This window comes from Bos indicus, chromosome 5 (assembly GCF_029378745.1).
Source record: "Bos indicus isolate NIAB-ARS_2022 breed Sahiwal x Tharparkar chromosome 5, NIAB-ARS_B.indTharparkar_mat_pri_1.0, whole genome shotgun sequence".
NCBI lineage: Eukaryota > Metazoa > Chordata > Mammalia > Artiodactyla > Bovidae > Bos > Bos indicus.
This window is the reverse complement of record NC_091764.1, coordinates 23,980,635-24,007,146: the sequence shown is the minus strand read 5'-3', so window position 1 is coordinate 24,007,146 and position 26,512 is coordinate 23,980,635. Positions and strand designations below refer to the sequence as shown.

The window sequence follows — 26,512 nt, the reverse complement described above, 5'->3', positions numbered from 1 at the left end:
AATTTCTGCTCTTTGATTTCTGTCCAGTTATAAAGGAGGCGCTCAGCAGGCTCCCCTCTCAGGAGCCATATGTGGAGTTGATGTGCCAGCAGCCTTGGAAGGAAAAGAGCCTCGGAGAAGTGCACAATGGCTCCATAATCCCCATCAACTGGACCCTCTTGAACCGCGGCTTTCTTTCCCAGTCAAAGAAACGCCAGTTTCAAGAGTCAAGCTGTGGCTGTCCTGGGAACCCTGGGGGAGGTGAGGGGTGGTGGGTGGAAAACTCTGCCATTTGCCTGGGTGGGTGGTGCCCCCGAGCCCTGCCATCTAGTCAGACAATCTGGAGCCCAGAAACTGCCTGTGGCACCCCCGACACTTTCTCTCGCCCTCCCCTCTAGGGTGAGGCTTTTTACCCACAAAGCCACCTCCGCCGGCCCAGCCTCTCCCCGAGCCGTAGACCACAGCGCACACCCTCAGCAGAGCCACAGCCCCGCCCCCTTGCACCGGGTCGCGCAGAGGGTTCTGTTCCCCCAAGCCTGAGCCTCTGTTCCAGCCTAGCGCTGACCGGTGTCGACCAGACCAACTCTTCAGACCACATCACACGGGTTACGGGGGGTGGGCACAAAGACTGGGGTGTGGCAAGTCCTTTAGTTTCCACGGCTTCTCAGCCCAGGGCACTGCGTTTGGTAACCCTGGTGAGGACAAGGGTCAAAGCCGCAGGCCAACCCAGACCACACACCGGGGGAAGCGTTTAGGGGAGGGCGGGGGAGCTGCCAGGGGAGGCTCAGACCCAAACAAGCGCCCCTGTTTGGATAGGCAGGGATGGCAATGGGATGCAGTCACCAGAGTTTAGAGCTTAACTCCTACCCTCTCCACCTCCCTTTTTTCACACTCCCTCGGGGACTTCCGGCCGTGCTTTAGAGTAGCCCGAGGTACCAGAACTGCCGTCGGGCGGCCACAGGGCTGCGTTAATCCGAGACCTGGTAAAGGTCAACCCTCTCTGCCAGCGGCTCTGCCTCGCCCGCGGCTCCGCAAAGGGAGCGCTCCCCTCCCCAGGAAGGGGCAGGACTTACGCAGTTGTTCTCGTTATTATCGATCTCGAAGTCCCAGCGGCAGATCTTGGTGCGTGCCTGGATCTCACTCATCCTGAAGAGGCAGAGTGCGGTGGTGGTGGGCGAGCGCTTCTCCTGGTCCTCTCCGGTGGCTGCGCTGAACACGCCCGCCCAGACGTCCAGGGCCTCCACCAAGCTGGAAGAGAGCAGCAGGCGGCGGCCGTCTGGGCGGCCGTGGCCGCAGTTGAGGGCCGCCTGGCCCTGGAACAGGAGCATCTCGGAGCTCTTGGCGATGCGCGCCATGCTGGGCCAGCCGGTGGCGGCGCCTGTCGAGTAGTTGTAGGGGTAGTAGGGGAAGTAGACGCTGCCGTTCCAGAGAAAGGCGTCCACAAAGTGCAGGCTACCCCCGCCGTCGCGCAGCTTGAGGCGTCCCGTCTCCTTCGTGGCCAGGCTGCGCTTCCCCGTGTCCTTGAGCGCGATGGCCGTTTCGCGGTCGGACGCCGCAGGGTTGCAGCGGCTCGCCGTCTCGGACTCGGGCAGCACATAGGTGGCGGCCACTGCCAGGTACCAGCTCTGGGTGTCGTTCGCGTAGTACACCACGCCGGCCGTCGAGCCCTGCGGGTGACACGACACCACCTCGGTGCCGTTGCGCAGGGAGCTGCGGCTCAGATTGCCCAGGGGTCGCACCTCGCAGGCGCCCCGGTCGAAGGTCCAGCCGGTGAGCAGCAGCCCCTCGAGGCCGGCCGCCCCCTCGCGGTAGGGCAGCAGCAGCTTGCTGAAGCTGCTGCCCGGCCGGGGCCGCGCGGGGGGCGTCAGCGGGACGGGCTCCGAGCAGTTGCCCGCTTGGTCCCGGTATAGGCGCGAGAGCCTGTGCTCCAGGCTGTAGTCCAGCTGGTCTAGGCAGCTGCCGCTCGCCACGAACACGCCGTCCTCCCGGCTCACCGCGATGGCTCCGATAGCTTGCTCCGACCGCCACACGGGCTCGTCCGCGCCCTGGCCGGGCGCCGCGAGCGCCAGCAGATAGGCAAGCAGCGGCAGCAGCGCGGCGGGGCGCGGGGGGCGCGGCGGTACCTTCCTCCGGGAGACCTCCATGGGGCTGTGGCGCAGGGGGGTGGGGGCCGCCCCCGGGCAGGGCGCGCGGCGGCGACAGCGGCTCAGGCGCGCGGCGAGTGAGACGCGGGCGGCGGCGGCTCCTGCGCGCGCTCGGGTTCCCGCGGCCGCCCCATCCCCGCGGCTCGCCCGGGAAGGAGAGCGGGGAGGGCGGCGCGCGGCGGGCTCGTTCCGGCAGCCTGTGCAGCGGCGGCGGCGGCGGCGGCAAGCCCTGCGCGCTCCGGCGCCGCTTCCTCCGGGCCCTCCTTCTCCGGAGAGTTCCTCTGTGCAATGCTGGCGCTCGAGGGGAGGCGCGGAGGGGAAGGGAGGGGACGGGCGGAGGGGAGCGAGGCAGGCGGGGAGGGCTGGAGAGGTTGGGTGCGCTTGTGCGTTTCACTTTCCCATTGTGAAAGTGGGATGCAACTGGCCCCCTTCCTCATCCTCTTCCTCCTCCTCCCTCCGCCTCCTGGCCGCCCGCCCTCCCTCCACGCCCATCTCCCCTCCCCTCTTGATTCGGTGAGATAGGGAGGAGGGAGGTCTCGTAATTTGGGTTACTGTGTAGGTGGCCTCTTTCATCTATTCATAACAAAGCTAAGCCTCCTGCCGCCGCCACCACCAAAGCCCCTTAGCTCGCCCGGGGCTCCCGGGGCGCGTTAACAGCGCACCAAGCTGGCTCCGGCGCCTGTCCGCCCGCGGGGCTGCTCCAACGCTCGGGTTTTGTTTACGAGAGCGGCGCGGAGAGATGCGCAAGGCTCGGGGAACTAGGACCCAGGCCGCCAAAGGGTTGCAGCTGAGGCCCGGGGCTCGGGCCACTGGGAGGCTGCGTGGGCTGCTGACAGGTGTGGAGCGGCGGGAGGGAGGCCCTGGGGAGGAGCGCGAGAGAGGGAAACACTGACAAGCCCGAGGCTCAAGGAACAGAGGCGCCCCTGTGACAGGAGATGGGTTTCCCCGGGTCAGAGGAGTGAGGTGGAGGAAAGGCAGGCGCCGAGATTCTGGTTCTGGACAATCCCTGGGGCCGGAGCTCCCATACTTGAGGAGGTTCTCTCATTTCCCTTGGCAACGGAGACCCAGGCTTTCAAACCTAGCACTTAGAAAGTTCTACTCATCATCTAACCTGAATGATCATGGCTAATATTTATTGAGTGCATACTGCGTGCCGGGTCCCGCTTGAAATTCATTACGTGGATTAAAACTCATTTAATACCCATAACAACCCTGTTAGTGACTTGTTGTAATCAGCCCCATTTCGTTAGGAGGGGTGGAGACGTTGCGGAACTCGCCGGGGGTCCTACTGCTGGCAGACAGCAGAGGTGAGATTCGAATTCTCTTCTAGCTCCAGGGCCGCTTACACCGCCCCCTCTAGCCAAGTTCCACCTGTGGTCTTTATGGAACTACCCGGAGAGCATTCTCAGCAGGTGGGACGGAAAAGTTCCCCAAGTTGAATGTCCCCACCTACCTCCCAGCCCAGACTTAAGAGTCAAGTACCCTTATTTCCCTAGAGGCAGTCCCTCTGTCTCCTCCTTTCGCACCTCTTTCCTTTGGACTCTCTGAGGTCTCACCAACCCACCAAGGCGGCAAATACCAGCTGGGCCGCCCCCCCAAACCACCAAGAACTTCTGGAGCCCAGTGACTATCTGAATCATTGCACACCTGTGTGTAGGTTCATGCTTTCTCAGAAGGGAGCCTCAGAGACTGCACAGATACCTCCCAGCTCTGAGGCAGCTGCACCTTACCATCTGGCAGGTGATCCGGGGGTGCAGCAGGGGGACCCCGAGAACCCGGTGCACCCCATGAGAGAAGATCTGTGACCCTTTCCAGGCCATTTCCAGACCAGAGGCCCCAGGGAGGATAATTGGTCACGACCCCTTTCTTCCTTCCCCTCCCAGTTTCCCAATTCTAGAAGGAATCGTTTTGGGGGTGGGGTGCCTGTGCTTCATCTAGATGCTGAGTCCTTCTGAAGGAGCAGCTGTTGCAGGTGTTAAACTTCTACCATAGTGCCCCAAGTTCTCCCCTGTGCTGAGGGACAGGGCAGGAGGAGATTGATCTGGAAGGCTAAAGCAAAGGACGGTGAGGGGAAGCAAGAAGCACAAGAGGAACTGGGGTTTCCAATCTGGACGTGCAGTTAAAGGCTCACATCATCCCGGCAGTAGCTCTCATACTTTGAATTCACAAGTGGTCATCTTTCCATTTGTCCTTTCCTTGTTTGAAATTGGATAACATTATCTTTGCCTGCCAGGAGGCAGCACGTGCTTTCCCACAAGCTGTCAGGTCGCTCTTTCTGCTGCGGTGACGGCAGTTGGGGTGCCAGTGAGGAGAGAAGAGGAGCAAGGGAGAGACCTAGAGCTACCAGATCGAGGTGAATCAGGAGATCTTTAGGTGAGGCTAATCAGACACGCTCTGCTCCAAAATAATCAGGCGTCACTCCCTGCACTGTCTTCCCACCTGAAATGTTTTAAGAATTTTTGCACTGCTGGCAGTGGAAAAAGTGGTGTCTTGGAAGCATCTGCAGTAGCTCATGGAACCCTTCACAGCATAGGAGGGGATGTGTGTGCCCATATTTTGACAGCATTCCCCGTGAATGGTGAAGAAACACAATGATCTTCACTGCCTTCATGAGCCGGCTGTGGCAATGTTGTGAGAAGCAACAGTTCAATTCCATTCTGGAGATAGTTTTACTTCACTGGTAACCAAGTAATTTCTTGAAGTCCCGTAGAGTTGGTACAATCAGGAGCAGACCATCTTGGGAGCTATTTGGATTAAACATACTCTGTGGTGCGGCATTTTGATCACTACTCAATTCATTGCTGCCTCGTGTTGAAAAAGAAACAGCATCTTAAAAAACTCTACCAGCAAGAAGCGTAAGTGGCTTTGATGGCTACAGTCTCTTGCCATTCTACTGGGATCATAAGCCCCACTCTTGAGAGCAGGCTTCTTTTCTCTCCCATTTAATTGTATGCAGGCTCCTATGGCGAAAGAAATCAGAATCTGTGCCTATTTTTTGGCATGAAAAATGTAGAGGACTAGGAAGCATATGAATGTGTTCTTTGCTGATTCTATCCTGTTTGGTACAAACACGTTTGGCCCATTCCAATTTTCCTGTGTGCTAAAGCTCCACCTTCAGGACATAAGTTCACGTTTGAAAACGGTGGGAAACATGAACAACCAAAATAAATACTTAGACATGTGGATTCTGAACGTTTTTGATCGCTTTCTCTCGGACACCACTGTCTGGCCGAGGATGTGAATCCCACCAGTGACCAGGTTTCCCTCTCCCAGTGCTGGAGCCCAGCCCATCGGGTGTCCTGTATTGCACATTCAGAACTCCTTGTAACACAACTGGCTGAAACCCAAAAAAAGGAAGATGGTGCAGATTTATCCTCCAGACAGAGACCTGCTACCACGGAAACAAGCAGTTCAGACTGATTCCGAGCAGTTTTTATTTGTAGCATTCACTAGATGGGAAAGTCTTCATAATGAGAAAATATCAACTCCCCCAGGCACCAAAGGCAATCTGGGTTAACCAGACCATCCACAATCAGACTCATTTCTGCTGGACAGGACTTTATAGATCCCGTGGCTTCCTGCCGAGGTTCAGGACATTAAGAACTGGTCGGCAGGCAACTGGTCACAGTCACAAGATGGCTATCATTGGTGCTTCAGTGGTCTTTGGGAATGACTGGCCCGGCAGAGATGAAAAGCCACCAAGATTATTAGTTCCGGCAGCCAATGAGTTCTCTTTATACCTTATTTACGTAGCTACGACCCCCTCGGTGGCATTTGGAAAGCACCACTCAGGGGACTGAATAGTTCCAGTCATGTCCTTCTAGGACTTAAGACAGCTTTGCTCAAATCTATGTGGTCTTCCACATCAGGGCCCTTATCAGAGCTTCTAGCCCCCTTTGTGACTGACAGGAAAAAGAAATGAGCCAGGCTTCTTTCTAGGCTGCTGATGAGTAGACGGTTGAAAGCAGATAAGATGAAGAGCCATTTAATAAGTTTGAATTGATGCTGAGAGACGAGTTGAATGTAGTTCAATAAACATGGAAAGTCAGTCAAAGGCACAGTTAAGATGTGGTAAAGGAACATTCATTGGAAGGACTGATACTGAAGCTCCAATACTTTGACCACCTGATGCAAAAAAACAGACTCACTGGAGAAGACCCTGATGCTGGGAAAGATTGAGGGCAGGAGAAGAAGGGGGCGACAGAGGGTGAAAAGGTTGGATGGCATCACTGACTCAGTGGACGTGAGTTTGAGCAGAGTCTGGGACATAGTGAAGGATAGGGAAGCCTGGTGTGCTGCAGTTCATGGGGTCGTAAAGAGTTGGACATGACTGAGTGACTGAACAACAAAGGAACGTGGTGCCTTGTCTTCCCTGCCCACCCAGCATGGCCCCACACAATTGCTGAGCATCTTATACTTTGGTGATGATGCCCATGCCTTTGGTTAAAGTGTTGAAGGCTCAGTGGTGTTCCTTCAGTAGGCAGAATTTGGTTTGCTCCCCCATTACAATTGTTTTTTTTGGACATCACATTGTCCTCACGGTCGTTCACCAGCAGAGATACAACTGTAGAGGGGAGAGTGGATTGAATGTACAAGGTAACAATTCTTTACTCCAGGTCCAGTGACTTCCTTTAAACTAACAGGGGGCCCTCACTCAGCTCTAGGGATGGCTGAGTTACTGCCCTATGGAAGGGATGTCAAATGTCAGATGTTTTTAAGGGACTGTGGTGTCGAGGACATCACCCTGCCATCCTAACACCTCCCTTCTCATGTAATGCACTCAGCGTCATGAAGTTTCTCTTGAGCCCTTTCTGCAAAACATTCACCAAAACCATCAGTGGTTAAGAGCATGAGACCATTATCAGCTGAAAGCAAAATACGGTAAATCATCAACCATTGCAGTGTTTTTCCAGACCAACCGGAGTTCATCCGGCACAATGCACAGAGTCATCCATTAATTATTCCTCCGGATCTGGGGGACCTCTGCAACTTGTGAGCAGTCTCTTGGTCACCAACTTTTCTCTGGTTTTACACAAAACCCGGGTCTAACCCTGCTCATGTTTTCCTTGCTGCTCTTTTGAAATGTGGAGCCAAAAGGGCATCATGGACTAGACACAAAATGCCGATCCCTCTCTAATACCTGCCCTGTGTCTCTGTCCTGCCGTCACAGCCCTGAGGCTCCTTATTAGTGTAATCATAAGCCCTGAATCCTTTGATAACTGGCGGCTTGGCATAAACCCATTTAAAGAGAAGAGCTGCCAGAAACCAGGCCCTCATATTAATAACTCAAATTCTTGAAACGAATAGCAGAAGATAAGATAAACATGCAGATAACGTCACAGTCACTCATATTTCCGTTTCCTTGAGATTCTGACAGGGAAATGCTCTGAGCTGACGATGAAGTTGCTGGACTGGGCGGTGAGTGGTCTGCTGCTTGCCACCAAGTTGGCACACCTTCTCATTTTTAGGCCTTGCCACTCCCTAGAAAATATGTCCACCAAGATGGATGAGAAGCAACTGGCATCAGCTCTGAACTTGGGTTGTTGACAACAGGAAGCTCAACATGTGGTCCCCATGGTGAGGGCAGCCTCACTCGTCACCCATGGTGGGGAAGGCATTGGACGCACAGACAGCATCATGCAGAGTCCCAAGGGCAAATCCGATGGAAGGCTGAGTGTTTACCTCGCCATTCTGCCCCTTCTCTAATCCTATTTGTTTTTCCTTCCCCATTTGTGCTGGGTGGTTTCCACTGATCTCTACAGAACACAGTCCCACTCTGCTCCGTCCTGCTGTACACCCGCAAGTTTGACGTTTTTGGACGTCCTCCTTGCTTTTTGGTTTCCAGTTAGGTCCAGCCAATCTGAGCCCCCATCAGGAGACCCAGGGGTGATGTCCAGATATTTATGCTTCCAGTGATCTGTGCACTGGCCTTGTCCCTCTCCAAGGCCACAGAAGCTATGGTCAGCCCTGTTTTACAACTACATCTGTGGTCCCAGCCTTCTCTGGGTTATCACCAGCCTCCCCCTACTCTTCAGGTCTGCAGGAACCAACGTCTCCCCCTGTTGCTGGCCCTGGCTGGTCTCCGTTCATCTCATCCACACCTCTGCCACGGTCCCTTCACTAACAAACCCATTTGCCTGTGTCACTTCTTTTCTGTCAGAACCATAACTGATGTACCAGCCCCCCTCCAAGCATGGGTGGAGAAGGGGACGAGAATGCTACTTAAATCTGTACCTTCTATTTGTCCACTGATGGGGAGCATGGGACACTGCTAGGCACAGAGGAATTCCTAGTCTTTCTCTCCACATGTTTGGCTCCCCCCAGTCTGGATTTTGGAAAATCTCCATTTCTTTCTCCCCTTTGCAACAGGCTTTCCTACACTAGTTCAGCCTGGTGATAGAGACAAATGGAAACCTGACTGAGTAAGATTATATATATTTTTTCCAGCTAAGTCATAAAACTAAAAGCTTTACCTTAAAAGTAAACCGAGAACTACTGGGCACTAAGGGTTCAAAAGGTGGTGGGGAGCAGGGATGGTTCTGATATCTGAAACACTGCTGAACGTTTGAAGTCTATTTTCAAATAAGACACAAGACTGAACACTCTGCTTTTTCCTTTTTAGACATTTCTCCTTAAGTCTGAACTTCAGCAGTCCCTTCAATACAGTCTAGAAATTCCATTTTTATTCATGATTCCCCAGAACAGGTTTATGAAGAGACTGCTATCCTCTCTTGTCTCCAGACTTCACCCCACCCCACCCCCACTAATATTTAGAGATAAATCAGGCATTCTGGGCTCCTTCATGGCTCAAGGACAGGTGACACGCACAGCGTTCCATGCAGTAGAAATAGAAACCATCTTGAGTTCTAAAGCCAGGAGTTCTTTAGAGGGAACTTTATTTTTACTCTGCTGTGACTTCTCGGCTTTCATCATCTGAACCAGCCAATTTGAAACCAGACTCCCCTCCTTCGTTGGACATTCTTAATGGTGATTAAATATTTACGCTGTCAGAGGCCTTTTTTTCCCCCACCATGAAAGCTGCAATTTGGAACATTCAGGAGCTTTAATTGTGAGGAGAGGCGCACTGACATTCATGGTCAAAATGCTCAAAGATGCTTTTCTCAGTCGCTTTGACTGGGGGGTCGGGGTGCTGGCGACAGGACAGGTGTGTGATCCCAGCAAACTAGATTTCTTGCTTAATGAGGACCGGAGACAGAGCTGTTTGAAGCCACTTAGCAGAACTGGGCTGAATCGAGGTCCCCTTGTGGCTGTGGGACTGTTGGAAGCCCACCCACTAGGACCCAGAGCTCATGGACCATGCCCAACTGTGGAGCAGGTGAGGTTTGCCATCCGGGGTCTCTGAATCCCTTTTACGTGCCCTCTTCCTCGCTTGGTGGTATTATCTCCAGCCGCCCCAGCCCCTTGGGAAGCCCAGCATAATGATTAAGTGCTTGGGCTGTAGAGTGCGTCACTGTGAAGGGTGAGCCCTGCACCAGGGCATCTGGCCAACGGGGGGCAAGAGGAACTGAAATCCAGCTCACCTCTGCTCACCCTCAAGGAAGAGATGGCTTTTTCTTTTTACAAAGACTTTACAAGGCTAGTGGTAGCCTTAGTCAGGCCTAAGTTCCAAATCTAATGCCATCACCCCAAAACCATGTAGCCTTGGGTTCTCTGAGCCTCAGCGTCCTCACAGTAGCCAGGAAATAGTAGCATCTAACCTTATGGGAATTTTCAAGCATACTAAATGACACCATCATCATCACTACCATTACTCTAATGCTTTGCTAACCCATTATTAGTCTGCTAGGGCTGCCATAACAAAGTACCACTGACTGGGTGGCTTAAACAACAGAAATCTATTTCCCTGTAGTTCTGGAGCCTGCAAGTCCGAGATCAAGGCGTGGTGGAGTTGGTTTCTTCTGAGGCCTCTCTCCTTGTAGACGGCCGTCTCTTCCCTGTGTTTTCAACTAGTCTTCTCTCTGTATCTAACTATGTCCAGATTTCCTTTTTCCTTATAAGGATGCCAGTCCACCCTGAAGCCCTCCTTTTACTTCTTTAAAGACTCCCATATCCAAATACAGTCATATTTTGAGATATTGGGGGGTCAGAACTTCAACAGATGAATTTTGGGGTGTATTGGGACACAATTCAGCCTATAATACTCATTTTAAATCTCATCCTTGGAGGAGAATTTTAACTAGTGTTTCCTGGGCATATGCCCAGTACTGAGCACACTTACTTGAATTTGACCAGCACTTAAGACTTAGGTCATCCTCTGGCTCTAACCATCATTATTGTCAAAACCAACTAGTGTTTACTAAGGAACTTCCCTCTACAGGGCTTTGTGCTAAGAGCTAGTGATACACTTGATACTGTCATCCATTTTTAGCAACGGGATATTCCTTCAACAAGGCAGACCTTTCCATGCCTCCATCCCCTTGCATATACTTCTCATCTAAAACATCCTTTCCCTGGGACTTCCTTGATGATCCAGTGGCTAAGACCCCACACTCCCAATGCAGGGGACCCAGGTTCAAGCCCTGGTCAAGGAACTAGATCCCACATGCTGCAACGAGGACCTAGCACAGCCAAAGAAATAAATACATACTTAAAAAGAAAACTAAAACATCCTTTCTCTCTCCTCTGCCTTGCAAACTCCTATGCATCCTTCAAGACCCAATTTAAAAGGCACTTTCTCCTGGAAGTCTTTCTTGAAAGTATACTAGAAGCTCTCTACTAGACTATGAACTTTAAAAATTATTTTACATTAAAATAGAAATCAAGTTCTGATTCATCTTCATGCCCCCTGGGAATGGGCACAGGGCCTAGTGTACAGCAAATGTTCATTCACTTATTCTAATATAGGAATGAGTATCGCTTCCTTTCCAGACTCCCTTCTAGCAGTGTACTTAAACTTGCCTATTGAATGTGTTTAACTGATTTCTCCATTTGGTTGTGAATCCCCTTTTCTGAACTTGAACAACACTTTATCTGCCAGTCTATGAAAGCATTTAAATCTTGCAGTCTACATTGTTCATTATACATTAGTCACGTATATAGTTCTTCTGTTCAACTGTGGATTCCTTGAGGTCAAGGATGGTGTCTTATTCCGTTTATCACCATAATTCCCTTTATTCCCTCACACTTTTTGTTCATTTACCTGCTCATTCCTCTAACAAATACTTTCTGAGAACCTACCATGTGCTAAGCATGTGTTGAGAGTTGGGGCAGTGAGCTAGATTGATGGTTCCCTCCCTGTGCAGCTTCTTAAGCCTTGCCCAGACTCAATGGTCAACATTGGCTGAACTGCATTCTAAACACTGCAGATGCTAGAGACAGGGCATCATTCTTTGGGGTACCCACAGCCCTAGATACAATGACAACCTAGCATACGTATAATGCATATTTACCAATTTGTGAATTCATTATCTCTGTAAAGACAGAGAACAGAATTGAGAAGAGCGATAGCCAACCACAAAAATATATATTATTGACAATATGGAGACGCACCCACTGAATTCATGTATGAGTACAGCATTCAGATTATTTGTTAATTTATAGCATCTTTGAAACTTTGACAACGGCTTTGTGTTGAAAAGAGAAGAGTCTTATACTGTAATTATGTTAGACAAGCTTATAATAATTATCAATGGAGTGCCAATAATACTTTAAGAATTCCAGTGAACATTAAGATCACATTAGTATTTAAACTTAAAATTTGAAATCACACAGGTATTTAAAATTAAGCTCTTTAAAATTGAAAGTGTACAGATTCAGCATTTTCTGTTTTTTAATAGCCAAGTATTCTAACAAATATAAACCCTCCTTTTCATGGTGGAAGCTTCTATTTATAATAAAAAAACTTCATCTAAAATGCTTAGTGGACCCCTTCTAAATCCAGTGAGAGTTTAAATAATCACCACTCTCTAACGTATCTTGAATGATATTCTCTATTTTGTTTGAAAAATATGGTAATATGCCAGATATCTGGACCCTTACAGGGTAGGGGACACACCCATCAACAGACAAGTTTTCAACGGTATATCATTCTATTATGCTTAGAAAGAGCCAAGTTTTGATACACGCTAGGATTCCCCCTAGTGGATATAAAAGGTACTTGATAAGAAAAAATAGATACCACCTAAGGGGAGCTGCCGGGTACTGTGGTTTACAAGCTTTCTTTCATTCCTTCCTAGCATCTGTTCCCCTGAAGGTGGAAGTATGTCACCAATTAATAGAGATTTGGACTAGCAGTCATCTTTCTATCTAGTGTCCATAGTAATTAAGGTATCTGCCTGCAGGCTTGCAAATGCAGCATGAAATTACAGTCAGCCTTAGAACCAAGCAATAAACTGAACATTCTTTAAAACAATACTACCTGATGTCCATGACAGTCCCCCAATCAAATTCTCACTGTAACTGTTTGGGTCCAAATTGATATGGTGCCTTAATCCAAATCATGAAAACGACTGGCTCTTTTCAGAGAATCTATTAATGTTAATAACTATGTCAGTGGTGGACAACTACTTAAAAAAAGTGCTTTTGTATATTGTCCAAATAAGATTTTCTGGGTGTCAGTTTTTGTCATGTTTTTTGAAAAATACCCACTACTTGCCATGTAGAGTGTTATGAATTCATTCCATCCACACTTGTTGATTATAGGCATAGCACCACATATCAGAGGGAAGGAGGAAACAGACCTGAATAAGACACATTTCTCAGCCTCTGAAAAGCTGATAATCTACTCTGACATGTCAATTTGTTGTCTCCTTTACTGGTCCCCATTTTCTATCTACCTCTTTAAATGATGGGTGGGGAACCATGGTAACTATATTTATCTGCCCTGAAAGCTTTACCATGACTGTTCTTCTGGTAATAGAACCCGCCCCTATGTCCCACCCCCAACCAGATGACAATGTGAACTCATGACACATGACCTAGGTCTGGCAAATCTAAGTGTTCAATAGCTGGCAACAGTGTTTGGTCTAAGGATAGGTCATATGACCCAAGCAAAGCCACTCAGAGTTATTTCTAGGGATTGTTAGGCACTGGCAACCCACTCCAGTCTTCTTGCCTGGAAAATCCTATGGACGGAGGAGCCTGGTAGGCTACAGTCCATGGGGTCGCAAAGAGTTGGACACGACTGAGCAACTTCACTTTCTTTCTTGTTATAGTGTGGTGGGGGGGAAAGAGTCTCACTGGGATGGCTATTCTGGAGCTACTAATGACTTTATTCTCCACCTAGCAGAAAAGTCCAGTCTGAAATTGGAGGCAATGAGGCAAATATTCAAAGAGAAGCAGACATAAGACAGACACACACACACACACACACACTCTCTCTCTCTCTCTCTCTCTCTCTCTCTCTCTCTCTCTCTCCTCTCTCTGAATGAAGCCCACCGGGACTGGGTTCTCAGTCTTGGTCCTTTGACTTGAGTTGTCTTGGGTTGAGTTTCTCTCCCTTGCCCTGTGTCTGGCCCTCTCTTATCCCAGCTCTGTTCTTCGTGGTCAGCATCACCAATATTATCTGCTGAAGACTAAATTTCTAGATGAGAGTGACCTCTTGAGCATTAGATCTATATATCTAAATGCCTACTGGTCATCTCCCTGGGACATTCCACACGCATCTCAAACCAACGTTCTTCCACCTTTCCCCCACATATTCTCAGTTTCAATGGATGATGCCACTGTCCACTCAGGTTCTCAAGCCAAAAGCTGTAAGTCATCCTGGATTCTAGCATCTGTGTATCTAATCAGCTAGCAAGACCATGTCCATTCATTGATTTTTATCTCCTCAAGATTCCTCTTATCCCAGACCCCTTCTATTTTCTTATTCCTCCTCCTCAGCGCAGCCCCTCGTGGCTTCACATCTGGGCCACTGTAGGTGAGGCTGGTATTCCTGGCCTCAGGCTCATTGTCTACCCCTCTCATCCAACTTCTGCATTGCCTTCTCATTCCCTTCCAAGATGGAAAATTGATGAGGTTTCTTACTGTTAAAAAATCCCTCAATGCCTCCCCATTGTTTTCCAGTCTTTTTATATCGTGGTCTCATGAGATTCCACCCTGCTTGGATCCACCTTCCTAGATCCACACGAGGCTTCTTGCTGCTGGAGGTGATCAGTCTAAGAGCCTGGCTGCCAGGCTCTGCCCAGTAGTCCCAAGGACTTGAGAGGGCAGGGAAGTATCTCAATGTACCATATGCCATACTTCTGGGGAAGCTCTGGCTTAGAAATTACTGCTTACACTTCTTGTGTGCTAAGTTGCTTCAGTCGTGTCTGACTCTTTGTAGCCTGCTAGGCTCCTCTGTCCATGGGATTTCCCAGGCAAGAATACTGGAGTGGGTTGCCATTTCCTACTCAAGGGATCTTCCCGACCCAGGGACTGAACCCAAGTCTCTTATGTCTCCTGCATTGGCAGGCAGGTTCTTTACCAACCTTGCCACCTGGGAAGCCATAAAAGGACCCTGACTGCCTGTTTTTGCAATGCTCTGTTCCCATGCCTCCGTGTGCATGTGTAACCGTGCCCTGGGCCGAGCTAACTGGAGAGTAGTCGTGCAGAGCCAGTAAACCTGAACTCAAGGACATCTGTGGGCACTGGTTGATATGCCTGGGGGCTTTCGTTTGGTTTGGTTCTGCCTAAAGGTGGAGGTTGATACTAGGCTTCTGCGGAAAGACCCTAAGAAAAGCAGATGAGAACAGTATGCCTCCTCTTTCTCGGACAATTCCCTGCAGAGAGCAGGGGTAGGGGGGAGCTAGAAGGTGTACTTTGACCAAAGGCCTATGATATTCAAGGCATTCACACCATCTTGGGATCTAGTGATAGCGTGAAACAGAGTCAGAGAGTCAGACTTTCCTGCCAGCTTTGCAGAGAATACTGTTTAAGCATCAGAGGAGTTGCAGAGTAGGAAGGAGGAAGCCACAATCAAAGATGTTGTCCTGGAGGCTCCCAAAAGTGATTGGAGAGACTGAAGAAGAAAGGAGTTGAATCTAGAGTTATACAGATTGAGGATATCAGCCAGGAAAACTCAGCGGTATTAGCCATGGGATCACTCTGGTAATCACTGGAGAAATCTGTGAAAAAAATAGTTTACAGAAGTTATGCATACAAGTTATGATGTGTTTAGTTATAAGGGGGAGAAAAAGTCTAAATACTTGTAGCACGGACAAGTAGGGGTTAATTTTTCCCCCCCACACAAGGAGTCCAGTTGCCAGGATGGGTTGCTATTCAGTGTTACTATCAAAGAGCCCCCCAGGCTCCTATTATCTTTCTGCTGTCACAAGATAGCTGCCACACTCGCAAACATCATAACAGTTTTCTAGACAAGAGGAGAAAGCTAGTTTTCTCCTAGCAAGACTGTCTTTCTATGTCCAAACGCAAGGCCCTGGCTGACTTCCCCTTCTATCTCATTGACCAGAAAGGTGGTTATGTGCTCACCCTGGACCAATCACTGGCAAAGAGAAAAGGAATGACCATACTTGGCGCCTGATTGGCTCATGAACTTGGGTCTGGGGAAGGAGCTTACCTTCCTTGAGCCCATCCCAAATTGGAAACTAAGGTTCTATTAGAGGGGAAGGAGGGAAGGAGAGGAGATGGGTGTTGGGTAGGTCAGGAATGCTGCTGCAATACTAATGGATTTATGGTTTCGCATTCCCTATTCCTTGGCTAAAGTCCTACTCATCCTTTGGGTTCTCACTTTTAGCATCTTCTGACTTTTGTTTGCCAGAATTGACCTTCTCTGGTTTCACCAACATACCTGATTCACACCCCAATCTTTGCTCTCATTATACCCCGTTGCAATATGTATTGGTCTGAGGGCTGTCTGGCTTTAGACTCCTTGGGAGAACTAGTTATATTCATCTTTGTCTCTAATGTCTAGACTGATACCTGGCACATAGTGTTTAGTATCTGTGGAATAGATGTTGCATAAACAAATCCGAAATAGAAAATAATCATGTTAGCACTGGCAACTTCAAGCATGAAGACCCACTAAATATGCACAGTCGACAGCTATTCAATTCAGCCACACCTATTTACGGAGGGTCTATTGTCTGCCAAGCACCAGAGGCAACCGAAGAGAAGGATAACACAGGATCCCTGAACTCAAAGAGCGTATGCGCTGCAAAGATAACTAACAATACAAAATAGCATCTGATAAGCGTCTCATTAGAGCTTCAGGAGTGCAGAGACGGGGGAGCCAGAACACATTGGGACAGTGAATGGCATGGTAATTAAAATCCACAGGTAATCCCAAAATCTTAATTTAATCAATGATTTCAACCTCTGCCCATAAACGACTCCTTAGTGAGGGAGGAAAATTGTCAGATTTGAATGTCATTTCCCCTCGTGCCCTGCCTATCTTTCAGTGCACCTGTGACCCACAGTAAAAGAACCACATGGTAAAGAGCCAAAGAGGAAACCAGGAAGAAAAGGGGACCTTGGTGATTCACAGCTCAGACAGTCAGCTCGTGAATAGCTGAAAGCTGATGCAGTTTTCACCAGCAATTTGAGGATCAAATGATTCCATATTTCACAATTGAACTGCATTTGAGGTTTTTGTTAAGGTATGTTATTGGGAAAGAGGTAATTAAAACCAAGTGAAAGGCACAATGAAATGCACTAAATGATTAATTTCATAGGCCCCTGTCTTCATGGAAGATGTGCTTTGGCAATGGGGAATACTGAAATCTCCTCAAGCGTGGGGCACAGTGCTGAGAATCTCCTATAGGGCTCTTAACATCTTTTGCAGGTATGGGAGGCAGAAGGGCATGGACTTCTTTGAGAACCTAGTGAAGTCTAGTGACTCTTCTACAATATTTTTAAACTTCAAAACTTTTTAAATTAAAAAAAAAATACATAGGATTAGAAAGAAAGTCAACTATGTTGAAATACAGTTATGAAATAATAAAATCATGACATGATAACAGATGTGCTTTTTTAGTAGCCTTGTACATAACAAGATCTAGCAGCACCTCTAATATGTAATCATGAGGTGAAGTAGGGATACGTGTGAATCAACATATTGGCAACAATTGACACATGATTTGAAAAGATCTGTGATGTCCCTTGTTGACAAAGTCACAGGCATTTCTATTACTATTCTAATGTGTTGCCCACCATTGTCATGGAAGGAAATGCCGAATTTCAGCTCGAGAAAATAAAGATGCAATTTTGTTTCACCATCCGAGGTCACGGACCCCAGTTAGAAACTGCTGTTCTGAGGCCCCTCAGCCGCCTGGAGACAAAGCTGGAAGCAGAGGCAGTGTGTGTTTTCCTGCTGCCGGTGGACAGGCGCGCAGGATGCATTTCCCTCATCGAGTAATTTATTACAATTTATAATTCCGCTCCTTAAGAAATTAGGTTCTTAGGGAGATAGATTCAAAACCAAGAAGAGAGTGAGAGGGTGGATGGAAAAGGGAGTCACCAGAGTAGGCAGAGAGTTGGGGGATTATTGGCACTCCTGAGACTGTGTAGCCGCCCCCTCCTTTCTTCAGACCAGGGAGCGGAGACCCCCGAGCAAGAGAGGGAAGTCCTCGGACCATCAGCGAGGCAGGTTGCAGAACGTCCTGGGCCGGACCGCAGCTGGGGGCTTTGAGAGTCCTGGGCAAGGAAGCGACGACCCTGAACCGTCTGAAGCGCCAGGCACGGGGCTCCTGGAGCAGTGTCTCTCTCAAGGTCCGGAAACCTTCTTTGAGTCGAACTCGGAAGCCCTCCCATTTAAAAAAAAAAACAACAAAACAAAACCAAGAAGAGAAAAAGGGCCCGTAGAGGATGCTAGTTGGAAAAAACCCTTATTAAATTCACTCCCATTGTTTCCTTGGAATGTGGTTCTCTAACACTGATGTTCTTGTCTTTTCTGCTGACTTAGGACTTGCTGGATCCTTGACAGCCTCTCCTGATATTCTTGCCTTATCAGATGTGGACATCTCCGACACAGGCAAGATAAATTCCCATCCTCAGCCTAGAGAAGCAGTTGGCCTGCTCACTGCATCTCTGAAAATGGATGAGTGGCTAGGCCAGGTCCCTCTGGAAGGGCAACTTTGTGTCCATTAAAATACAAATGCGGAACTCCTGTAATTTTGTGTGTGTGTATGTGTGCAAATACCAAGCTGTAATCTTAGTTGACCCACCCAGTTGCCTAGGGTCTGGTGCACAGTTCCCCTTTCCTGTTTATTTTAAATCGTTACCTAAACAAGAAGAGGAGGAGGAGGGAGTGCAAAGGGAAGTGTCCTAACACTGTTGGGAAGGGTGGATTGCTATTTTATTGTTGCAAAAATGAAGTTCTCTCCACTTGGAAACAAACACACCAGGCACCAATTCTCTTTCAGTAACTACTGTTTCATTCTCTCCATAAATGTGTCTTCAAAGGTTAGCTTCCACATCTGTAATTTTTTTTTTAAAGGTAAAAATATATTTGGTGGTAATCCTATATCTAAAAACCGGTAGATAATTAAAAAAAAAAAAAAAACAAAACAAACAAACTAGGTGATTTGCAGGGGGAAAAAATCCCTAGTTCTCAGACAGACTTATAAGGGCATCACATTCCAAAATACAGAGTTGTTACAGCTTCACATTTGACCGGTGACTCACTTACTATTTTAAAAACAAATAAAAAAGTAGCCTAAAGTAAAGAACACATCTGCTGGGTGGTCATCTGCTTGAATGTAGGTCATATTTTTCCCAATCAGCAGGCACAGAATGAATCGCTTCTTCATTTGTATTGGCATTTCAATTATAAGACAAGCAGAGCATAAATCCTACCCTATTACTGCTATTTGCGTGTGTTTCTTTTTGATTTTGAATTTTTGGCTCCAGTCTTGGCATCTCTAGGGTCTTTCTGGACAATTATTAGGTTCTCAGTAAACATTTACTGAACAGGATGTAATTAAAGAAGGTGTTGCTAGCTAGAGACAACACAGCAAATGATTTGTCTGTAAAACCTGATCAGCAGTTAAAAAGATTTTCCAAATAGAAAGATTTTCCATTCTTCCAATAATGAAGAATGGATTTTCAGAAGGGTCTAAATGGGCAGTGAAAAGATTAGAAGTGAACAAAATGCCATCTTCCAGGAAGCTGACAGTGTTTGATATGTCATGGTTGAATAAATTACTAATTTTAATATTAATAGTGACCATGACTCTGCCTCATGTAGTCTCCTCCTCTGTAGAATGGAGACATGAACGGAATGTCCATCAGCGGTTGTTATGAGGATTGAATGAGTGAAAGCATGTAACACACTTACCCTATGCTATACTATGCTATGCTAAGTCACTTCAGTCATGTCCGACTCTGTGCGACCCCATAGACGGCAGCCCACCAGGCTCCCCCATCCCTGGGATTCTCCAGGCAAGAACACTGGAGTGGGTTGCCATTTCCTTAGCACCTGCTTATTGTAAGTGTTAGCTATTGTGCCAGGAACGGTGTTCGGTGCCTCTCATACTTTACGAGTAGAAATTACACAGGATCCAAGAGGAAGAGAAACCTGAGGAGCTGGGGACAAAGAAGGGGAGAAACTTATGTTCTAGAGGTTTTCAGTTCATCTTTATATTACTGTCCTTGCTGCTTGGAACATGTGTCCCCAACTCTGTGGCGGGCTCCTTCTTATACGTCTGGGTCTCAGCATCTGCTCAGACATGCCTCCTCTCACTCACAGTCTAAAGTAGGTTCCCTTATAGTATTCCCTCTTTCCGTTTAGAGCATTTAATATGATGTGTAATTGCATATGTTATTCTTTGTTTACCCAACTGAGTGTCTCCACTAGACTGCTCATTCCCTAAATGCAGGGACTGATTGTGTTACCCTTTATCTTCAACTCCAAGCAGAATGCTTAGCACATACTAGAGGCTTGGTGAATGCATGAATGTATCAGTGTGCTTATTGTGCACAAATGGGATAAATGAATGGATCATTTATTCACAAATGAATAAATTAATGAATAAATGAATGAATGATATAGGAGGTTAGCTTGCCAAAAAAGGTCTGTATAGTCAAAGCTATGGTTTTTCTAGTAGTCATGTACGGATGTGAGAGTTGGACCATAAAGAAGGCTGAGCACCAAAGAATTAATGTTTTCAAACTGTGGTGTTGGATAAGCCTCTTGAGAGTCCCTTGGACAGCAAGGAGATCAAACCAGTCAGTCCTAAAGAAAATCAACCCTGAATACTCATTGGAAGAACTGATGCTGAAGCTGAAGCTCCAAAACTTTGGCCACCTGATCATTGGAAAAGACCTTGATGCTGGGAAAGATTGAAGGCAGGAGGAGAAGGGTACAACAGAGGATGAGATGGTTGGATGGCATCGCTGACTCAACGACATGAGTATGAGAAAACTCTAGGAGATGGTGTAGGAAAGGGAAGCCTGGCGTGCTGCGGTTCATGGGGTCACAAAGAGCTGGACACGACTTAGCGACTGAACAACAAGGAGGTTACCACCAGCCAGCGTGGCATCCATGTGGTCTTACAAGACACGTGCCTCTTGAAAGCGCAGCCGCACTTAGTAGCGTGACCCTCCAACACGCACACAATTACAAACCAGACTGTAATGCTCTGTTCTCTTATGGCTTCTTCTAAGATCCTAGGAGTTGCGTCTCTCACCTCCAGAGAATTTTGAACCAGCCATATATCACCATATACTTCCTCATTATGATCAGGTTTACAAAGAGAGGGGGTGAAGATGGAAGGGGAGGGTCCCTTGATAGCAACTGGGGTGTAAAAGTGGAGGGAAAGATAAAATTTGAGGGTCTATCAGCCTTTTACTAAGAAACACTTCCCTTTTGAAACTTCCTTAGGAGGCAGGAAATACATGCCAAAACCTCAAAGTTTGGGGTAATCAACAACACCCTAAAATCCCCCAACAGGGTTCAGACACCCAGGGTGAGACAGGAATGGATCAGATGTCTTAAAGTTGAAGGCCAGAGGAAAGGAGAAACGAAAATGGAATCCTCAAGCTGACCTCCTTCATTTATTGGGAAACACAAACAGAAGTTAGGGAAGGAAGGCAAAGAGAAAGAGGTGAACTTTTCTGATCTTGCAGGGTAAAGCAGAAAAAAAGTGGCCCTACCTGGAAACTGACAAACAGGAAGCCAGACTGCCTTTTACGTCATAGTCCAGAGTGTACATGGAGCCTGCCCTGGGGGAGATGGAGGGGCTCCTGGGCCAGTCTCACTTTAAATTTGCTGCATAAGAAGTTTGAAAGAGTTGCATCAGGGCCACCAAAGTTTAACTTCCTCTTCCCCGTATCTTTATCAATCTTTTGCAAAATTATGATCCTTAATTCATTTCCTTTCCTGCTATGGCCAATTTGTGATGCACTGAATACACAAAATGTAATTAACAGACATGAAACCATCTGTTTGTCCAAGAGGTAAAATTATGAAGTTTCAAAAGAAAAGAAAGTATTGTGAACATGTTTGAGTATCTCTGTAAGTCTATAATAAGCATATGGGCTTCCCTGGTGACTCAGACAGTAAAAAATCTGTCTGCAATGCAGGATACCTGGGTTTGATTCCTGGGTTGAAAGATCCCTTGGAGAAGGAAATGGGAACCCATTCCAGTATTCTTGCCTAGAAAATTCCATGGACAGAGGAGCCTGGTAGGCTACAGTCCATGGGGTCGCAAAGATTTGGACACGATTGAGTGATTAACACTTTCACTTTTCATAATAAGTATACAGCTCGGCTTCAATAACAGCCAGGTGTGTGTGTGTGTGTGTGTTCAGCTCGCCTTCAATAGCAGCCAGATGTGTGTGTGTGTGTGTGTGTGTGTGTGTGTGTGTGTGTGTGTGTTCAGCTTGGCTTCAATAGCAGCCAGATGTGTGTGTGTGTGTGTGTGTGTGTGTGTGTGTGTGTGTATTCAGCTCGGCTTCAATAGCAGCCAGATGTGTGTGTGTGTGTGTGTGTGTGTGTTCAGCTCGGCTTCAATAGCAGCCAGGTGTGTGTGTGTGTGTACAGCTCACCTTCAATAGCAGCCAGGTCTGTGTGTACGTGTGTTGCTTGAAATGAAAATAAGGGGGTAGTATCTGTCCCGCATTTCATTTCTCCAATTAAAACCTTCCCACCTCAAATGGCTGTGGGTTTACCCTGAGTATGAGCTCTGAGGTTGGCAATACACAACTTGTGTACTTCTGCCTCCTGATTCATGCCTGGAACTTTCTAATTGCATGGCCTAAAGGTCTCAAAACAGATAAAACTGAAGTGAATGTCTAAAATTCTTAGGGGCTCTCACCAGCTATTTTGGAAATAAATATAGCTGCTTGCAGGCGAGCTTCTATTTGTCCAGAATTACCTAGCCAAAGTGGAAGCTGCCCACACAATTACACTCTAGTCAAAGTATTTTGAGCTCCACCCACTCCCTGCCCGTTTTTAGCATGGTGTGATGGAGCAAGCTGGCCATGAGAAGCCATGTGGAAATGTCTCCAAGTGACTGAACCCCAGGCCTGTTTGCAGGTGGGGCCTGACCACTAGCTGCCAGCTCCCTCCTGCCATAAATACACAGATTGCTTTTCAAAATTCTTTCACCCAAGCTCCCATGCTTAAAACTAATAAAAGGAGGGCAGGCCTCCTGTCTCCTTTTTACAGAGTAGGAAACAGGCTCAGGAAGGCAGCTGTGTGGGAGAATCAGAACGTGAGTGTCCTGATTCCTGGTCCACTGTTCTGCAAGTCTCAGCTCTCAGCATTGGTACCATCTACGGAACTTTGAGAAAAGCCAGATGGCTTTCAGGCTCAAGACCAGCTTCTCAAGGGATGGAACCTGGAATGTGTATTTTATAAACAGCACCATAAATTCAGATAAACAGCCAAGGTTGCAAACCCTTAGTTTTAACACAGACTTAATTGGAACACCTAAGACAAATAATGTGAAAATGAGTTTAACTGAAGCATGAGGAAAGAAACCTGGTTTGTTCAACTTAGGAGTAAATCCTACTAGAGCAACACTACTGCGTTGCATATTGTATCATGTATAAAGGCGCCTGCTGGAGTTGCGTAAAGGCCAGGATATCCTGTGGAAAGGTATTTGTTAATAAGATCCCAAATAATACAGCAAGAATCCAAGAGGGATCAAGATGATGCAGTAGAGGTTCTGGGAGGCAGGTATTCCACCTAAACTCCCCTCACGCATTTGGGTTTCTATAGTGCCAGAGAATGAAATAATATTCAGTACATCCAAAATGGCTCCCTGTAGGTCCAAAAGCAGAGCCTCATTAAAGACATTGTCAGTCTTTTGGGCTGATATGGTCTTCTCTCTTCTTCCAGCCATGTTCCCTTTCTAATCTTGGCTGATTCAGATTTTCCAATGCTGAGGAGTTAGGAGACAGAACATCTGGTTCTGGTCCCAGCTCCCTCATTACCTGCTCTGTGATCTTGTCAGCTGAACCGACTTTCAGTTTTCTTGTCCTTGTCATGGGGAGTCTAATTCTTTCTCTGCTTGTCTTGTATGCAGGATGCACTGCAGTGGCATGCGTGCATGCTCAGTCGTGTCCGACTCTGCAATCCCCTGGACGATAGCCCATGAGGCTCCACTGTCCATAGAATTTTCCAGGCAAGAATACTGGAGTGGGTTGCCATTTCCTACTCCAGGGGATCTTCCTGACCCAGGGACCGAACTCACATCTCTTGTGTCTGCATTACCACTGAGCCACCTGGAAAACCCTATTTCTACATATACCCCAGTATTGAGCATTATTACTATGAATAGCACATCGATTCCTTAGCACCAAGTGGGGCGTGTTCATTCTGAGTCCCCTATATCATTAATATTCCATTTATTAGAGGCATGACCTCTTGCCTATCTCTGTTATGAAAATGTTTATGAAGCATGGAGTCTCTTTCCTTTAACCACCAAAGCCAGAACACTCCAAAAGTTGAAGAAAGAAGAGAGAGCTAGGTGACTCAGATCATGACAAGAGATTGGGAGAGTCTGGTGGTAGATCAAACTGATTTGGGACTGAGAGAAGGTCCCGAGGGATGGGGAGAGTGGCCGGGCTCTAGGCTCCCCAGTACAGTAGCCACTAGCTACATGTGGCTATTTGATTGAAATTAATACAATGAAATAAAACTTAAAAATGCAGTTCCTCAATCACACTTGTCACATTTCCAATGCTTAATCGCCTCATGTGAGAGTGACTACCATTATTAGTGTTGATGGAGGACTTGGTGATCATGGCAGAAAGTCCTGTTACCAGTAATGCTCTAGACCTTCTGAGGGGTGGCCTGAGGTTAATCTTTCCCGTAATGGGGCCAGATTTCACTTAGAGAACAGTGTTCTAGCATCGGTGCCCTGGGAGGCCTGGGCAAACTTCGGTAAGTCACTGTTCTTTCTGGCTTGCCCCATCCCCTCTCTGATTCAGCCTGGGAAGCATTGAGGGGGTCCCTCACTGGGTAAAGCCGGAGCATGGAAGCCCTGGATGGGACTCTCTGAGCTCAACAAGGAGAGTGAGGACCTTCCTTGGACCGTTGGGTACAGCCAGGGGCAAATGGGAAAACCTCTGAAGACCAAATTATGATCATAGAGAGCTTTCCTTCACATCACAGTCCTGGAAGGACACTGGCCAAACTCCGCCAGCTCCTGTCATATCTCTGAGCCATTCAGGACCCACACAGTAGGGCTGGATGGGAAGAGAAGCCTGGAAAAATCAAAGAAGGTGACCTGGGCAGGGCCCTGGAGCCCACATCATCCCACCCCTTCTTGGGAACCAGCCAGCTTGGTCAGCACAACACCAGATCTTCTTCAGAAGGTAACAGCGGCCACTAACAAAGCCGAGCTGCTAAGAATTCTCTTTCCCCAGACCCTCACCTGTGGCCGAACTGAAGGTGAAGTTCAAGCCAAGTTCTGCCACACTTTCACTTTCAGACTAAAATTCTTTAGCCACACAGGCATAAAACCTTGAAGAAGTAATCCTGCTGCGGTTCCAGCTCTCTGTCCCTTTTGGTTTCTGAAGCTGTATGCCGTGCCCCAGCAGGCACCACGCCATCAGAAATCCCCTACACCAAGGCTGGAAGCTGACTAGGGATCAGTGCAGTCTCAGTGGTATTGGTCTTAGGGCTTGGCTGGATCCTTATTCCCTATTCATTCCTTGTGTGTGTGGGTGCCGTGGGGAGGTGGGAAGGGGGCTGTCTCTGAACCATTTTAGCCCAATCACATGTCTTTGATGAGAGTTATTTCTAACAGGCATCATGCAAATTAACAAGTCACTGCTGCTGCTCCTGCTGCTAAGTCGCTTCAGTCGTGTCTGACTCTATGCGACCCCATAGACGGCAGCCCACCAGGCTCCCCCATCCCTGGGATTCTCCAGGCAAGAACACTGGAGTGGGTTGTCATTTCCTTCTCCAATGATGAAAGTGAAAAGTGAAAGTGAAGTCGCTCAGTCGTGTCCGACTCTTAGCAACCCCATGGACTGCAGCCTACCAGGCTCCTCCATCCATGGGATTTTCCAGGCAAGAGTACTAGAGTTGGGTGCCATTGCCTTCTCCAACAAGTCACTAGTTTCTGAAATAGACAACATTAGTTGTTGATTGAGATACTGATCACAGAAGGACTTCTAGCTGCCTCTGAAGCTGGCAGTCTCTGACGTGACCCTGGCTAATCAGATTTGAACCCTTTCAGATTACCTGATCAGATCTGAACCCTCTCAGACTACCCTTCCTAGTAGTGTGACCACCTGGCAGACGTATCCTATCATCCTGATTATTCTAAAGCAGGGGTCCCCAGCCTCTGGGTCACTGGAGCTTCATCTGTATCTATAGCTGCTCCCCATCACTTGCATTATGGCCTGAGCGCCTCCTCCTGTCAGATCAGCAGCGGCATCAACCTCTCATAAGAGAATACTCTTGGTTATCCCCTGGTGCTAGCCCCCACCAGCTTCTCCCTCTGGCTTCCTTCTTCTGGTCATAAGTTCAAAATGCTAATTGCCTCTAACTCTTCGGGAGACTGATTCTTCTGGACTGAACCTAGAATAATTCAATTCTTTGTTCTCTATAAGACTCCTACTTATTTAAACAACTGCCACATGACGTTGGCTTAATTTAACCTTATATTTATTTAAAAGGCTTGTCATATGATGTTTGTTTAACTTAATGTTAAATTCCAAAGCCACTAGGGATAGGAAGTTCCTTGAAGAGCAAGGACACTCTCTCTCTCTCTCTCTTTTTTTTTTATATTTCCAGTGTGCAGGGTAATGTCTGACACATGGACAGCAAAAAGAGTTGCTGGATAAAAGAAATACAACTAATATTACCATATCTATGGCACAGAGTTAAAGCTTATCCTGGTGGTAGTTCATAGAATGGAAGATTATTACTTATATAATAGATAACATTTTTACAAGCTTTACTGTAAGCTAGGCTCAATTCTAAGTACTTTATATATATTCACTCATTTAATCTTTATAAAAATCCCATG

At 47.6% G+C, this 26,512-nt stretch overlaps 1 protein-coding gene and 1 long non-coding RNA gene across 2 annotated transcripts in view; one reads left to right on the top strand and one right to left on the bottom strand.

The window, feature by feature from the left end:
- PLXNC1 (plexin C1) overlaps positions 1-2,540 on the bottom strand; it is a 153,618-nt gene extending 151,078 nt beyond the window's left edge. Inside the window, exon 1 of the mRNA XM_019960357.2 lies at positions 1,053-2,540. Within this exon, the coding sequence (XP_019815916.2) occupies positions 1,053-2,123 (1,071 nt within the window). The 5' untranslated portion in view covers positions 2,124-2,540. The remainder of the gene's footprint in view (positions 1-1,052) is intronic.
- LOC139183067 (uncharacterized) lies at positions 2,497-18,189 on the top strand. Its single transcript, XR_011566536.1, has 2 exons — positions 2,497-16,681; positions 17,306-18,189. It is a non-coding gene; the product is annotated as an uncharacterized lncRNA (long non-coding RNA).
- Positions 18,190-26,512: the final 8,323 nt, after the last annotated feature.